The 17,556-nt window shown below is 43.5% G+C and overlaps 1 protein-coding gene across 2 annotated transcripts; it reads right to left on the bottom strand.

Annotated features, from left to right (window-relative positions):
* Window positions 1-5,705: 5,705 nt before the first annotated feature.
* On the bottom strand, window positions 5,706-17,298 carry Tmem200c (transmembrane protein 200C). Of its 2 annotated transcripts, XR_012447125.1 has the most exons (3): window positions 16,767-17,298; window positions 11,733-13,955; window positions 5,706-7,330 (listed from the first exon to the last, which is right to left on the bottom strand). XR_012447125.1 is itself a non-coding variant. In XM_074070307.1 (2 exons), exon 2 carries the CDS (start codon window positions 13,853-13,855, stop codon window positions 11,978-11,980), a length of 1,878 nt encoding a protein of 625 aa, XP_073926408.1. In that variant the 5' UTR covers window positions 13,856-13,955; window positions 16,767-17,298; the 3' UTR covers window positions 7,342-11,977. The 2 variants fall into 2 exon arrangements, 1 of the variants encoding a protein (XP_073926408.1); XM_074070307.1 differs by lacking the exon at window positions 5,706-7,330 and having other exon boundaries at window positions 7,342-13,955.
* Window positions 17,299-17,556: the final 258 nt, after the last annotated feature.

Consider the following 17,556-nt stretch of genomic DNA (forward strand, 5'->3'; position numbering starts at 1 on the left):
ATAGGTGAAACATATTTGAAAATAAAAGAATAGAAATTTTTAAAAATAGTAGTTTACAATATTTAAGCTGCAGGATAACAGAGGGTTGAATGTGACCCAGCTACAAGAGGAGTGTACATCACTCAAAGAAGGATCCACTGACTGTATTCTCTTTCTAGAGAGCACTGGTGTATATTCAGGTTTGTGAGAAAAAGTTTTTCCATGTTAGATAGAAGCATCATATGGCTATGTAAGTATTTGGAAATAGAATATGGTTAGAGAGATGTATATGGGTGAAGAGTTGACAAAAGATGGACTCTGGTGTCTTTTTAAAACCATGTCAGCTTGGTTAGGCTGAACCTATTGCTCTGCATGATTCTGAGTTAGAATTAGCCAAAAGATCAATTCACAGAAGAAGAAGAAGTTATTCTGGGGAGGTCCCTGGGTTAGATGAAGATACAGCAGATGCTGGGGTGCTGGTGGGATCAGAGTATCTTCATCCTCCTCCCCTACACATCCAGCCCTCCTTCTGACTGGTGACCAAATGAATCACTTGACACTCAGTGGTGGCCCCATAGAGATGCCAGGTGCACAGAAACACAGCGTCCTACAGCTGCTCTGTGAGCCTCTAGCTGGTGTCCCATTGTGATGTCTGCACAAACTTAGCTTCTCAAGGTGGAGACTCCAAATGCTTTCCTTAAAGTACCACTTTGCTGGAATCCCCCTACAAACGCTCAAGGTTCCATCGCTGTATGGAAACTCCCATGACCCATAACTCATAGCATTTCTGCTTTCTGAGTGCACCTGATGGACTCAAAATGCTGTGTCAACCTACAGGAAAAATTTCTAAGGGGTGGGTGGCTGAGACATGAGTGCCTACTCCAGGAAACCTAGATAAGTGCTGATAGTTTTAATGCCCTGCTTGACTACTAGTAGTAACAACTGGCATTTATTTAGCACCTACTATATACCAGACACAGGGTCTTATAGGCCTTATACCATTTCTCTCTCTCTCTCTCTCTCTCTCTCTCTCTCTCTCTCTCACACACACACACACACACACATACACACACACACACACACACACATACACACACACAAAATTCTGAGGTAGGTACATTTATCATCCTATCTTGCAAGTGAGATGAGTTTGGGGGCCACCTCAAAGTTGAAAATACATGTTCTAAACAACTATGTTCTCCCTATAAAATGCTACATATTAAAGCTACTTGTTTACATATCAAGTAAACAAGTGCACTCTACCAGAACATGATATTTAAGTCAAGAAGCATATCCCTTCAATACCCTCATTTTTAAACCCAATCTCTGAAAATTGGAAGGTTTATGATAATTTTTGGCTAAAAAAATGGACAAATAAAAGGAACAGGGAGATGGGGGTCTGGGGGTATGGCTCAAATGGTAGAGTGTCTACTTTGCAAACACAAAGCCCTGAATTCAAACCCCACTCCTGCCAAAAAAAAAAAAAAAGTAATGGTGGTGGAGGTGTGGCTGGCATTAGCACTTTAGGTTAAGAAACATTGTCAGTGAATCTTGCATCGCAATGGACATTTGTCCCCATGTCCAGGCTGAGATTCCAGCTATATGCAACAATTCAGAAAGAAGGCAGAGTGAGCTTGTGCCACTTGTGGGAATGACGATGCTAGGAAGAAAACTTTATTTAAATCACATTTGGGCAAAGGGAATAGGTGGCAAGGATGGGCCTTCGTATTATAGAAAAAGCATATGATACATTGAAACATGGCATTTAGTTTTGTGTTCAGGAGTGCACACATCTACTCAACAGTAGGGGGAGTCAGATGCAGGGAAAGCCAAGGTTTTAGAACAAACACTAAAAAAAAATGTGGAGACATCTTACTAGGGATAAAAGCATAAGAAAAGTGATTTTGCACAAAGCAGCCTGAAAACGGGGTTTTGATATATTTTTAATGCTCTTCGATTTAAAATGGTTTTGAATTGCTCAGCAGAGCACTAACACACAGCTGAAGGAAGATTGGACAACCATCAATGCAGGTGCTCAATGAGGATAAAACAGGATAGATTGTTTTTAACCTCAATTAACTGATGTGTTCCTTGCCAGTGGTAAAGTTCTTACCATTTTTATACCAATTACATCCAGTTTTGAACCCTTTATTGTGTCCTACAGAAGTGAAAACTAATGATATTATTTAAATGAACTTCCTTAGGTATGATAAGAGCATGATAACGTAAAATGAGTATTGCTATTTGCTATGCTTTGCTTATTTTGTGAGCAAGGGTTATATTCTACTTTGAAATTAAAGGAGAAATTCATAGACTGAATCAATGAAGACTATACCAGAGAAAATCTAGTTCACTTCAAGTTTATAACATCTCCACAAATAACTGTTTATAGTATTCCACTTTGAGAAGAGTTCTTTGAACGCTCCCTACAGCAAATCCTCCTTTAAAAATATCCACAACTGGCATCAGAACAAATCTAATCTCCTTCAAAATTATTTTACCATCTTTGAATTTTCTAATTAGAGTGTAAGGAAAAAAATCTTGGATATTCAAACTGAGCAACTTAGCTGCGTGATGAATTATTCCTGTTTTATTTTAATTTAATTATGCAAATTTAGTTTGAAATCAATTTCAGTGTCTGTAAAATTGACAATTTGTTTGGTTCTCTTCACTTTCAGGGCTTCTTCTAGTCTCCTTAAGCCCTCGTGGCCAGGCTTGGAGCTCTCTGCAACACTTGAGTTTTCATTTATAGTCATAACATTAACTATGTAAGGCATGATAAGAATAAGTCTTTCATTTGATATGAAAACCTAAATATAATATAAAAATTGTCTGGGGAATTTGTCATCAAGTCTCATGGATCTGCTTGGATAAAACAAATGCAATCGAGTTCATTCCTGAGCCTGACTTATCACAGAATTCTATGACAGTGTGAAGTGGAATTTGTTGATTTCTTCAGGTTCCTATCCATGTCGTAAGAACTATGGCATACAAAGCTTGTCAGTTTTATTGTCTGCTTGAAGTAAGGTTTTTCTCACTATGCTATGTGACTTATTCTCTGAAGTATTTTTTTTCCACAGACCTAAAAATAAAGCAGTAAGTTGCCAAGATGACTTGTGTCATGTCATGTTTCAACAGCTCATTTACAGATGCGAGAGGTGTGCACGCATCCATCGTGAGGGCCTTTAGTCCGTAACTTTTACAACTCAAAATCCCAAGTGTTCTTCTGCTAGCACTTCTGTCATTAATCCTGACTTTCATTTCAATAGCCTGATTCCCAAATCTACAATTGTAGTCCAGGACCTGGAAATCAATCTCAGGTTCTCATCAGTTTTAGACTTTATGGGAAAAATATTCTGGATTTTAATAGATGCTGTGACTCATCATCTCAAACACTGACCCCGTAAGCTGCCTTAATATGAGGGGTCACGCTTTTGAATCAAAAGAGAAAATGGTTGGGTTACTCATTCTGAGACCACCCTGACATCTTACTGTTATCTCTTGTCCATGAGTTCAGTGTGCTGGAAGATGTTGCGCAGAGGAGAAGTTGTTAAGGGTTATAAATCTTCATTGTGGTTGAACTTGCTCTTCCTAGCACGTGTGAATGAAATCAGAGAAGAGTGAGGCAGCCCAAGAACACTTCCCCGATCTCAGGGTGTTCAGTAGCTACAGAAGCCAGTTGCACTGAGCCCTCAATGCCAGGGTTTATAATCTAAAACAACCTTTTAGAATCAGAGTTTACAGTTGCCTTCCAAATGACTGTGGGAGCATGGCTAAATAATTCTACATCTCAACCATTGTGTAAACAAGTTTAATTAATTTTTTCAGGCATGTCACATTTAAACATTCACTAAATAATTTTTCTAAAATTATGTTGCATTAAAAGTTGCCACACGTCAACTTGGACTGTTTTTACTCAATGGCCCTAATCAAGCCTGAAATAACATTTCTTTTCTTTTCATATCACTTTATTTATTTTTAGTATGATTTGCTACTTCTATTGAAGGTGATTCATACTTACAGGCTAGCCAGATGCTCTGTTCAATTTATCTAAAGTGTTAAGTTTCATTGTCATTAACTTAATCAAGGTAGCATTTTTTTCAGGTAGTTATACAGTTATTAAATTTCCTTTTCATTCATATAATAAAGAAATCTTGGAAGCATGCACCACCATATCTCCGATTTAGTCAGAATATACTGCATACATAGAAGGAAGTTTCTACTGTCCAATATCCATGGGATTTGAGGAGTGAGAAGGTTGCAAACATGCACTTTAATTGTGTTTTGATTTTTCAGTAGCAGCACTTGTTTCAAGGAGATATCAGTCAATTTATTCTCTATGTGAGAAGGTATAAAAACTTGGGAAGCAAACAATTACTATATTTTTGGTAATGTACTCAAATTATTTTTTGATCTCCTTTAAGCCTACCACCATTATTATTACTACTATTATTATAATAAATACATTTGTTGTTTTCTAAAGTAATAATTCTGAGCAAGACTCATAAATCAAGAACTATTCTCAGGCTTGAAACTGAAATGAAATTAGGAATATAAGTGGAGGAAGTTGTACAATCAAACAAGAATACACACGCTTGTATGGAGTGCTCCAAACATATTGAGCTGTGTGGTTACGTAAGCAGAAGGATTAGCATTGAGATCACCAAATTAGTTTCGTGAATTTTTTTTGCTTTGTACCAAGGATTCCATTTGCTTCCTGACATCATTACCAGACCATCTTAACTTCAGCACTTTACCAGTGTTTCTAAATCTTAAATCATTTACCAATAACTCTATCTCTATGAAAGATTAACTAGTGGCTCTGACAACAAAATTTCAACTGATAACATGTATTGAATTGACTTTTGCCTTACTTTCATGGATTGCAATACAGAATAAGCACATTTTATATGTTTGCTTTTACTGTGCACTAAAAAAGAGTTTGAAGAATCAAATAATTAGGTCATAAATTTAAACAAACTAACATAACTTTTCTTACTTTAATAGACTGTTTTGAAAAGTAAACATTTTGACATATCTTTTTGCTCATAGTTTTGTGGGTAAACAAGGTACTAAACCACATTTATACTGCAGTATTCTGGCCAAATCTATTTTTAGTGACTATCGCGAAATGGCTAACTCTTTAGAAATCAAAAGGGATAGTCTTTTGGTGGCAGTCCACAAAGAGTACTCATTTACAACAGGAGGCCTGGGTCTTAAATTATCTTTCCTTTTGCTGCAAACTATATGTGAGGAAAAATAGGAACAGAATCTTGCTATTAACAAAAATAGATGGTTTTTGCTCTGACATAAATAATGCTGTAAATTGATGTAGAAATACATTCAGTTATCAAGTTGCCTGATATAATGGTCCTAAGTTTATGCTGTCTCTAGTCTTCCCAGCATAGTATTCCCCACCACACTAGTAACGACGCAAACAGCTCTACCAAGCAACAGATTCTACTTTCAATTTTATGTTGTTAGCATCTAGAGAAATGGTTTCCAGGATTTGAAACTGTAAATTAAATAGTGATGCTCAAGCAATATACAATTCAGTAAAAGTTACTCTTGCTCATAGATAGTTTAGGTTCAGTAAGAACAGGGTTTGTTAGATCTGTAAACCAATGCTTCTTAATTAGGAAGTCCTGCTAGTTGAAGCCAGTTGTAAATAGGGAATAATTAAATATGTAATGGTAGGAATAATATACATATTTTGAGAGTCTTAATTTCAAATGTGTTTCTTAATTGCTACTTATGAAGGAGGTTGTCTATCTATATCTGTAGATTCAGAGAACTACAGTTTTGGTATTTGTTTTCCAAAATAAACACCTCACTCTGCCTGCTCTTGTGGAGATACTGGGGAAAAGACAAAGCAAAGCTGTCCTGTGAAAATCTAGTGTAAGACATTGTGTTTTCCATCTGCCATTGCTTATCCTGGTCCCCCCAGCTAACACTTACTTTCTGTACCTGTCTATTCTTTTCTTCATTTCTCTGGCTCAAGTGGAAAGCTGACATACCTCCCATGCAAGACTTTCATTATATTGAAATTACTGGTATGTATCTGTATCAAAAGAATAAAAGCTACAGTGAGTAGTGTCTTATTGGTCTTTTCCATTTCTGATGTCAGCACACACCTATCTGACTCCCACTAGACAGTAAAGAACAGACCTTGAAGTGAAACAATTTGTGGGTTTTGCCAATAGGGCAACAGCTCTGGCCACAGCTGCTCACAGGTAAATTTATTTTCTTTTAGGTTCTATCGCTATAAAATGGAGTGGTAAAACAATTACACAAATAAAACAAAGCTGGCACAAGTCCTACACTGAGACTAAGCACATCTTTGCCCTGATTTGCTACAAGTGACCAATATTCTGGTAAATGACAACTAATTTTGGATAGTCTTCCTTTGAAAGTATGCACAGTTTAAAGAGACTTGAGTTATAAATTTGCCCATAACTTTCTTTTCAATTGTTAAACATTACTGGATGTTGAGTATTTACTAGTACCAAGAGGGTTTGTGTCAACAATAGTTATGTTGAATTTCTTAAATACTGGAAAACATACAAATTAAAGTACAGCCATACATGTGCTGAAAGAATACTTCTTAAAGAAGGAAAGCTATTTTAACTTTTTAAGACTCTTGTCTACATACAAAATGATCTAAAACCAAGAGTAACCAGGTGCTCTTTTATGAGACAAAATCTGTCCTAGAAAAGCTATTCTGACTTTAACTTTTGGGACTTTCCACTGTATTTTCTTTTTCTGCCACCCCTGGGCCTGTGCTCGGCCTTTTTCCCTGTTCCTGACAGCCATCTTCCTTCCCTTTGCTGGGACTTGCCACAGTGTGGGACCAGAAGCAGAGGTTTAGAAGACAGACACATCTTTGTGGCATTCTCAGGGCATGGCAGAGCTTCCACAGTCTTTTGAGGCAACGAGTTATCTTGTTGATCAATCAGACAAATGTCCTGATTATAATGAGACTGGTGTTTCTGAGGCGGTAAGGGTGGGAGCCCACTTAAAACTGAAGAACAATTTTTTTTCACCTGCTGGAAGCTCTACAAGGCCTCAGGCTCTGGGGTGAAGGCTAGGTCCCCACCTAACGGACACTGAGAACTTGTAGTGTGACTCAAACCACACTGGACCCAACACTGGTCAGTGCTATACTGACAACATAGACGGATAGGTGGCACATATCAAATAAGGAGTTCATAGGTCTTTGGAGAGTGGTGGTAGCTGTTTGACTAAAGTTGGACTCCCCAGCTCGTAGTGGTTTAATAGGAAAAACATAACTTCATATCCATTTAATGAAACTCTTTCCCTTCTGAAGAAAAAAACCTCAAAGGTGATTTCCCTAGAAAGGAAAAAAAAAGTCTTAGAATATTTTTCAGAGTTAGTCATTCAAAAACAGTCTAAATACTCAAACTGTATTCCCAACCAAAAATTTTAGTCACCTACCAAAAATTAAGATAAAAAGATAATCTGGGTTTATCAAAAATAAACACTATAAATATCACTACTATTCTTTATTTGTCATGAATGAGGAAAATAGTTGTCTTACACTACAACCCTTAGTACAAGACTTTATTTATAAGCCACATGACTACAAAATATATTTTTGTATCTTGGCAAAAATACTATTCTAATCAAAATACAAATTCATTCAGTTAGTTCATAATAATTTTATACCATTGGAGGTTTTATTCTAAGTTTTCTAACTCAAAAAAAAATAAAAACTGCATCTTTATGGTAAAGATGACTAAAGAGAAAAGAAGATAAACAACACTTTGTCTAGACAATTTAATAATTCAATAGAGCTCTTGATCTTTGGGACTTTCTGAGAGACAGGGGATGAGACTTCCGGGGCTTGGTGGCCAGTCTGATGGGACCAGCTTCAATAAATAGAAATAGAATAGTTGTGGCTAACTGCAGTCTTGACCCATTCACCCTTTCGTTGTTATGTGACATCCTGACTGTGTACCACTAGTAGCATATAGCTAGTTTTTGTGGGTCCTATATTCTATTAGGGGATGTGTAGCAGAACGGGTTTTCAATTTTTAAGGTCTATTTTTTTCTGATATACCTAAGTTATTAAGACTTTTCAGTGCAGTAAATTCACGGTTGTCCTTAACAACTTATAGCAAATTTAGCCTTCTAATTACTTTTCTGAAATTTGCCTTAATAATGGTAGTTAACATTTACTGGTGCCAGGAATTGTTCTAAATCCTTTAGGTATAATAGTTTACTTAAAGTTAATTTGAATAACTGATTCTGAGTCAAATTCAATTTCTCATTTCTATTTAATAGATATAGAAATCCAGGCAGTGTTATTTTATGTAGCCTTTTAGTCACTTTGAGTGACTATGTAGCCTTTTAATGCACTTTTATGTAGCCTTTTAATGCACTTTGAGTCATTCCACTATGTTGTCTGATGTGTAAACCTAAAGTGATTCTGTAAGTCTATTTAGCAGTGGATCCTACTTGAGATAAAACTAATCAAACTTCTAGCGCTGCCTATGTGCCGAGTTTGTCATGGGCACTTTATACAAACATGAATTCATTTACTCTTCACCTTGCTCCTGTGAGTAGCATTATTATTCCTTTTGTATGGAAAGAGAAATTGAGGCACAGAGAGAATAAGTCGTTTTCCCATGGTCACGCAGCTAGTACATGATAGAAATTCAGGGGAGAAATTTAAAACAAACAAACAAAAAAACCCACCTCTTGCTTATTGTTAAAATTATTTCAATATACTAGTCCTGCCAGAGCTATTTGCCTCTGAACACTTAGAGGCTAAATCTTAGCCACCTTGTTCACAAATAAAAGGGAGTTCCATGGTCTGTAAGTACCATGGTTCCTTGAAGTACTCCTATTGATTGGGTATAAAAACCCTGCAAAGTCACTTAGAAAGAGAATTATTTACACCAGTTCAAATACCAGCTTTCTCTCTGACCACAATCCCAACATTTCTTTTCCTACTCTAAGAATAGTTCTAAGGAGGTACAAAGTATTCAATGGCCTCTAGAAATGCTAATTTAACCTCAGCATCTGTGAGCAGGTCCAGATAATTGTTCAGACTGGAAATCCTAGCCCCACTGCATACCAGCTATGTACCCCTGGGCAAGCACTCCATCCCTCTGACCTCAGTGTCCTGCTCTATAAAATGGGGATAATAATTGTCCTACTTCAACAGAGTTGCTGTGCAGATCAATCGAGCTAATATGTATGAAGCTGGTAGAGAAGTACTTGACCCAAAGTTAAAAGTGAACAAAATTTGGCATTATTATTTCAGAAGACTCCTGTTTCTATGAACATGAATTACTACAGACATAAATGCAGAGCTATCCCCTGAGGCCTGAGGAAATCCTAGACTTCTCCCAAGGAAACTGAGCTCATTCCTTTTTATCTTCAGAAAAAATAAAAAGAATCCAGCTGGAAGTACTCAATGGTTAAGATAGATACAACTTGGTACTGAACTAAGTTAGTTTGCCAAAGTTATTTTGTTTCACAGAGCTTCTATGTGTGACATCATCACGAGCTAGAAGTGTTTATTTAACCTGATTAATATAACTAGGCAACCTGCATCATTAAGAATAGTTGTTCGGACCAAGTATTCTAATGTTTGTAAGGGATAAATATTATTCTGCCTACCCCTACCCTTCTTTAGATCATCTAAGAGATAGTGGCATTAATTATTTTCGAAATGTCATGAAAGTACATTTCCTGAAGGCCGAAAATAACAATATAGAACACCAGAAACCAAAAATACACAAATAATATCCTCGTTGGGTACAGAAATTACCCAGTATGAAAAGTAACAGAAAAGAAAACATGTGGAAACTCAACTTCCTGGGGAGAAGTGCGATAATACAATTAGGACCGTTGAAATTTAATGGTACCTGGACGTTTTATTATTTTCGCATGACACTTTCATTAGTGGAAACTCACTTTTGCTCCATAGAAGAGTTCAATAAATTAACCCAGAGCCTTAACGTGAGTTATTGGCTTAATGCAAATCCAATCTGGGTATAAGTTAGGCCTTTTCAAAATTTACTACAGAACGTTACACTAAGGGAAGTTTATGAAGTGTACTCACTCTGCTAAATTGCGTGTATAAATACGAAATGATTGTACTCAGGATAAAACCAATATCGTGAATTTTAGTAAAGCTTTTTGAGCTAAAGTGGATCACAGAGCTTACATCATCCACCAGAAGCCTAGAGAGATTAAGTGATTTGTCTGAGGTTATACAGAGAATGAGTGGTTTCTCCAGATTTCAGCCCAGTGAGGAAGGCCCTTCCACAGCATGCATTCAGACAGTATATTACAATGGGAACACTAATTGAAATTACAATAGCCTCCATGTGTTTGTCCTCTGAGCCAGGTATTCTATCAGGCTCTGCACAGGACCCTTTGTCCCACCCCTACACTGCCTTATGTCCTCCCAGCTCTAGGAGGTATGTCTTGATATCCTTATTTTACAGAGTGGATGACAGAGATCCTGTGAGTATGACATGTTCAAAGTCTCACAGCTAGCAAATGCCAAGAGCTGGGACCACTCTGAATGGGTACTCTTTCTGCAGGACTGGCTGCTTCATTCCCAGGGATCAACATGACCACATCTTTCATGGTTTTCCTTTAAAATCAGTATTTTGATCTCCTGCAAAAATAGACTCCACTGTACGAAGAACTATCTGAATGACCCAGGATTCTTGGGTCACACTCAAAGGAAGAAGCATTAGAACTATAAATTACTTGTCTTTTGTTCTTGAAAACTAACTAGTTGACTTTTAATAACATCCTGTGTAAACAGGCCGCTAAAGTATGAAAACACTAGTTCTTGGCTTACATAAGTCATGGATTCAAGACCATAACTTAAAACCAAACGAAACAGTGAAGCATAAAAAGATGAGAAGCTAATATTAAGCCTAATTCGGTGTAAATTAACCCTTTGAGGTTAACTAGACACATTTATAGAAAAGTATTATTTAGGTAATATTTCATTTTATTTGAAAGAGAAACTCCCAAATATAAGTAATACCCTGTCTTTAAGTTAAAAATCTACTGGAAACTGACTGATGTATTCACATTTTGGGGAAAGTTATCAACATAGTAGCAAAGTCACAGACCACTATTTTAGATTTACCAGAGAAACTGTTAAATGTTTACTTAGAAGTAGAAACATTAACTCCCAGGCAAAATGAGGCAATATTATATTTAACTGTTTGTTTGGAAACTTCTTTTATTAAAAAAGATTTTAAATAGTGATGCTATTTTCAATACAGGTGTGATAATACTCAATAAAGCATGGTATACTTAATGTTGTGAATTTAGGAATGTACCAATCCTTCTAGCTCCTGGCCCCTCCAACTTCTAAAACATACCCTAGTAGCAAAATGCAAAAACCCTTTTCAAAAGTAAAGAGGTCTTTGGACAGTTACATGATCAGAGCCAGATGGGGCAAGGGAAGCCCTCTTTTCTGAATTATTCATCCTTTTGGCTTTGACTTCACTTAGACCAGGTCTAAGAGAACTGAGACAAACCCTTCTATACTCCTCAAAGGGAGGGAGAAAAAAAGCTTGTGGTTCACAAGCAGCTATGGACAAAACCAGCGTCAGGGTTTTTAGGGAAATTAGGGATAAAAAAAAAAAACAACCCAGAAACCTAGGGTAAAGTGCACAGTTACTGTCAAAAATATATTATTTTTGATCCTAAGAAAATTAAGAGAATTTTATCTAATGAACTAGATTGCTGACCTTTTAATACATTTGGTTTTCATGGAACATACAATCACCATCGGACATAAAAAGACTAAGTTTGCTTTTTAAAAAAATTTTTGCTTGGAGTTATCTACAGGAATCTTGTGAACGCAATTCAAGGATCACATTCTGCAGCTCTTTGGATAGTGAATGGTTTCCTCTCTTCGGTCAATCCACCAAGGACTGATTCGAATGGTTTTTCTCCCATCTTCTCTTTCCTTCCCCACTTTGTTCCCTTTTCCCTAAATGCCAGTGCTCTCCAGTTCTCCGTCTTCTACCCCTATGGCATGAGACCTGGAAATCATGAAGAGTTTCTCCTTGTTTGTAAACTGCTTCTGCACCGCCTGAGGTTGCTCGGCCGCGGTTGGCTCTTGGTCGGGACCCTCCCGGGGGCTCTGCTCCGCACCCGAAATGGTGGCGGCCGCACAGTCTGGCCTTTTACTGACAACTGCATCCGCGACCGACCCCAGGGAGGTGCCGGCCTCCCGCAAGGGGGTGTAGCACTTATTGCTGCTGGATGGCTCATCCGATGGCGAGCTCCGCGAGTCCGGCCGGGCGTCAGGCGAGTCCTCCAGTCGCAGGGGAGGCGAGGGACAGGCGGCTGTGTCCGGAGGACTGGAGTCCAGGTCCGCAGCGCTCGGGGACGGCGGGGGCTCCGGCGATCGCGGCGCCCGGTAGTCCGGGAGCCCGCTGGTGCTGCGGCGCAGCAAGGCCGCGTACCTGCCGGTCCTGGGCAGGCGACCGCCCTGCCCCCTGGCGGCGCGCGCCGTCGCCGCGCCCTCGGGCTCCTCCAGCTCGCCGTGCGCCCAGCGCGCACCGCCCTCGGCACCGCGGAGGTCGGTCAAGCTCAGGTCGAGCTCGCCCCGCGGAATCTCCTGGGAGCCGCGTTCCCCAGGCGGCCTCTGCCAGCTGCAGCTCGCGCCCTCCGCGTCCCCGTCCCTGTCGCCGTCCCCTTGTAAAGGCAGCAACGCGAAGGCGCTCAGCGAGGAGCCCACGAGGGAGCTGGCGGTGCTCTGGCGCCCCCAGCTCTCGGGTGGGCTGCAGGGCGCCGGGCTGCTGCTGCTGCTGGCTGCCGTGGTGGCAGTGGCTGCGGTGGCAGCCAGGGCGGCTGCGGTCCGGCGACGGCCGGCCACACCGGAGCGCTCGCGGTAGATGCTGTACACAGCCTCGGCCAGGCTCGGAGGCTCCCGCGGGCAGCCAGGGGAGGACGCCAGGTCCGGCGGGGACGCTGCGGCCCGAGCCCCGCCGCCGCCCCCGCCCAGCGCCGCGGGGTGGGGCCACGAGCCCCGGGTCAGCATAGCTGCCGCCCCGAAGGCGTCCCCAGCGCTGCCACAGCTGCTGGGCTTCAGCTCCAGGCCCCGGGACTGCACGTAGCTGAGGAAGCCATTGAGCGGCGCCGTCCCGGGGGTCGCCGCGGCGGGGGCCGAGGAAGAGGAGGAGGCAGCGGCTGCTGCGGCCGCGGCTGCAGCCGCCGCCAGGTCTTTGGCCCGAAGGCTGTGCACGTCGATGACCGTGGAATAGAGGTCCCGCAGGTTGATGATCTTGGTCTTCTTGTCCCGATTCTCGTGGAGCACCGCGTTGGCGCAAATGAAGAGAAAGATGCCTATGCCCATGATGAGGGGCCCGAAGACCTTGAGCTTGTCCGAGTGCAGGTAGCCCGAGAAGATTCGGAAGAAGCCCACAGATGTGGAGGAGGACGAGGAAGGGGTGGTGGAGCGCACTGGAGGCGTGCTCCTGGGCGCGCCAGTGGAACTCAAGTTGACAACCCCTAAGGCCCCTGGGTGGCCCCTAGACGGGACTTTGCTGCTATTGTTGGCCGTGGTTTGCACGCGGTGACCACTGCTTGCGGATGGCAGTTGCTTGCCCCCCTCCCTGTTGGTTCCGTTGGCTTTGGGCCAGTAGCCCACCACTGCCATGGCTATGCCCACCAGCAGCACCAGGATCCCGCAGAGCGCGATGAGCCCGGAGATGGAGCACAGCTTCAGTTTGCCCTTCACCACCACCACGTCGTTCTTGCGCCTCTTCTTGGCTTTCCTCTTGCGCTTAGAGACCTGGCTTGGGGGCCGGAGGGGATCCTGCTTTCTGGCGGAAATTCTCAGCAGGCCGCCAGTGGCGATCATGGCGAACTCGTGGAGTGCAGGGCTAGCCCCTGGGGCTGGGGCAGAGACTTGTGCAGTGGGGGAGCCTGACGCCCTCTAGCTGCTTGGTCACCTCCTCCTGCTGCAAAGCAGAGGAAGACAGTCAGAGGGTGTAAGCTTGGCTGCAGCAACACCCCCCCCCCCCGCCACGCGCAGCGATTGCCCTGCTCCCAGATGCCATTCCATGTGTGACCCCACCCCCACCCCAGGGCCTTTACCAGCTAACCCAAGTGCCTTCTACAGAGACTGGGGTGGTTACATGTCAGGGAAAGGAAACATGGCTGCACTTACTAATAGGTGGTGGTGAAACAACTTAAGAGACCCCCCCCCCCCACACACACACACAGCACCACCACCACCACACATACACACTTCATAGGTCATCTCCAGCAGTGTTCGTTTCAAACTCTCGGGCTGGCAGCCAACAGAGTTCCCACCATTAGTAAAAACTCAATGTGGGACTTAAGGTAGTGGTTGAAGACTTTACTGGCAAGAGCCTTTCTCCACTGGAATTGGAAGATTTCCCAAGTGAGGGTCCACAGGAGTGTCAAGTCTCCAACTAAGCCCAGGAATCTGTCAGGTGTGGGGCCCAAAGTCACTAAACAATCATGAAAGCTACTAGGGGAGAAAGACAAAAGGAATTCATTTCACTGGATGAAAATGAAAGGCCATATGTTGGCAGGAAGATGGCTTATTTACTTCAGATAATTGATAGAGTTCATTGCTAAAACACCAGAAATATTTCAAGACTCTAACAATAAATCCCTTCACAAAGTTGCCTCTCTCCTATTCTGGTTTCTACAGCTAAAGGCAAGCAGACCCCTCCCACAGCCTTCTCATCTCTGCTCTGCAACATCTGGACAGCTTCTTGGGCTGGAATATTTAGTTTTAGGTAACTGTTATGTAACTGAGCTCTTCCTTCTGGCCTTCTCTCCTCCCTCAGAGGAACTCCCTTCAAGTAACTTGTGCTAGATTTCATCAGGGAATTTGAGAAGTCCCCTGGAGTCTCCAAGTAAAAAGTCCTTTTCTCATATGGGAAAATTACAGTCTTAAAAAAAAAAACACTCTGCTATAATATTATATAGCATATAATATATTAGTGACCCCCTCATTAATGAGCCAACAGCATTCTACAGAATCCCAGTATTCAAATAAGTAGGCAATTAACTAGGTAAAGCAGTCTGCAGAATAACGATGACTTATTTGATGGCATTTCCTTCATCTTTTTCTCATGAGGTCATTTTGGGGATGGGAGGGTGGCAACAAACAAATGGACTCTCCCTAGGAAGTTTATTTGGTGGTTTGTAACTGCCTGGTTAGGTAAATTCACACAAGCCTATTTGTGGTTATCTGCTAGCTTCTTAAAATTCCAGTCCTGCTGGATCTTCAGAGTAAAACGTTTTCTGTTCCATTGGTCGTGTTCCCTCCTATAATAGAGATGCTAAAATAGGGCATGGCAAGAATCTGAAAAGATATAGATATCACTCACAGGCCTATCTGTATTTTATCCTTTATAAGAGAAGTCATGTTTTAGAATAAATTACCCTTTGAAAATGTGGGATTACTTAGGTAGAATTTTGCTTTTAATTGATGCTTGGGTGAAAAGCTTTGGCCTTTGGTTCCTTTCATATCAGTATAGGCAGGATCTTTTCTCCTTGTGGGAAAGCAAATGGTAACCAGCTCTTTACAAGGTTTGCAAATCAATGTCTCTTTGGAACTTAGTTGGGATTCGGTAAAGAGAAACACTGGGTGATATAAGGAAAGGTTAACAGAAAGACTATATCCACAATCCTTTTAAATGTGGTTTTTAAAAGGAGCTGTACCAGTAAGCACAAAGGTGGGGGAGAGAGAGAAAGAGAGAGAGAGAGAGAGAGAGAGAGAGAGACTCTTACTGTCCATCCATTTGCAACATAGAGAGTGCTATTTTATGTGACCCCTCTGGCATCTTTAATAATCTGAAATTCTGTGTTATCTTCAGGAGGTTTTAAGGACCAGATATGTTAAAAACAAACCCAGATTCAATGTGCAAGGTGGCTAAGGTTTCCTGGGATGCTCCAAGGTTCTGGCTAGTGTAGGGGGGAGGGCACCCACTTGTATTCCTCCTCAGACAGGCTGCTTTGGCTCCCGCAGAATGTAAGGAAGGTTGGGATGGATTTCAACAATCGTTCGCAGAAGATCTTTAAAATTAGTTTAATAGCTAGTAATTAGCTCCCTAGTTTATTATTCTTTCAGCTCTCTTGAAAGCTGAACTCCTTTTCAACGTATCACCATCTGGCATGAAATTCTGACAAAAGTCAGGTGCCATGGAAGACCTACCTTGGAGGCTTTTCGTTAGAAAACAAACTTAGCGGTGGAGGTCAGCTGCCCTCGCCATGGACTGCCTGGTGCTGGTCTTCCCAAGGTTAAGGGATGGAGGATGGGGGAAGAAAAGGAGGGATGTCTAAAAATACAACTGCTTGCAAGAAAGACATTCAAGTTCTCCGCTCATGATAGATGGATCCCCACTGGCGTCTGGGGCTCAGAGCCTCAGGCTGCAAGCGCCAGGCTGTGCCCGGCCCTAAGCCAGGGTCCTGGACCCCGGCCCCTCACCGGCAGGGCGGCGCGCCCCTTGCCCTTGGCTTTGGTCTGCTTACTGATGCCGGAGTCACATGAGTGCAGCAGCTGCGAGGCCGCCTCCGGAGGGGATGGAAGGAGCGAAGTGAGGGCAATTCCGAATTCGCTCTTCTGGGCAGGGCGGCCCGGGTGGTCCGAGCAGGAGAACACCCCGCCGGGAGCAGCAGCCCCGGGACCGGGCCTCAGGGGAGGAGGGCTGGGGAGGGGCGCTCGGGGGCTGGGGGAGTGACAGAATTGCTCAAAATGGCAGCACGAGAAGCAAACAATATCGCTCACTTACCCAGGGAGACCAGGGCAGCTCGGGGCTGGCGAACGGGCGCTCGGGCGACACAAAGGAACCATGGAGAAACTTTTCAGCCCGAGCCGACGGCGGAGCGCAAGGACAGCGCCTCGGGGCCCCGCACGCGAGAGCGGCTCAGCACCCCCGCGGGGGCGATCGCCCGCCCCGGGCTCGCAGACCCCTCGGGCGCCGTGGTGGGAGCCATTTCCAAGAGTTTGCAAGAAGTGTCAGGTTCTCCGTATCCTGCTAGCCTCCTCGGAGCCCTTCTCCCCTCCGGTGCTCCTCCTCCCGCTCCTCCTCGGCGTCGCCTCCCGCGGCGCTCTCGGCCGGCCCCTGAGGCCGTGCGGTCCCGGGCCTTGCGCCTCTTTTGTGTGGCAGTGGCGCGCCGGGCTCTGCCGGGTGGAGTTGAGCCCGCGGCGGCAGCTCCGGGCGGCCGGAGTGGCGGCTGTTGCTAAGAGACCGGAGCCATGACACAGGGAAATTGCGGCAGGATGGCAATCGGTACCCGGCCCGATCGCGCTCAGGGGCGCACCCGCCCCCCCTCCCCGCCCCGCCCCCCGCCTCCTCCCGGCGCTCTTCTCCCCACACACCCCGCGGTCTCCCCCCACCCAGCTCCCCACCGCTTCCTCTCCCGCGGCTGCCCGTCCCTTCGGAAGCGCAGCGTCCCCCGAAGAGAGGCGCTAAAGGGCGGTGGCGGAGGTCGGGCGCTCCTGCTGGGGTCGTGGCGCCGGCGCGCAGGACAGGGTGCGGGGCGCCCCGGGACCGCCACCTGCATCCGCTGGTAGCTTTG

The sequence above is a fragment of the Castor canadensis genome, chromosome 4, assembly GCF_047511655.1.
Source record: "Castor canadensis chromosome 4, mCasCan1.hap1v2, whole genome shotgun sequence".
Classification (NCBI taxonomy): domain Eukaryota; kingdom Metazoa; phylum Chordata; class Mammalia; order Rodentia; family Castoridae; genus Castor; species Castor canadensis.

Coding starts and splice junctions, on each gene's coding strand:
- Tmem200c (XM_074070307.1), bottom strand. CDS start 13,855: ATGATCGCCACTGGCGGCCTGCTGAGAATTTCCGCCAGAAAGCAGGAT.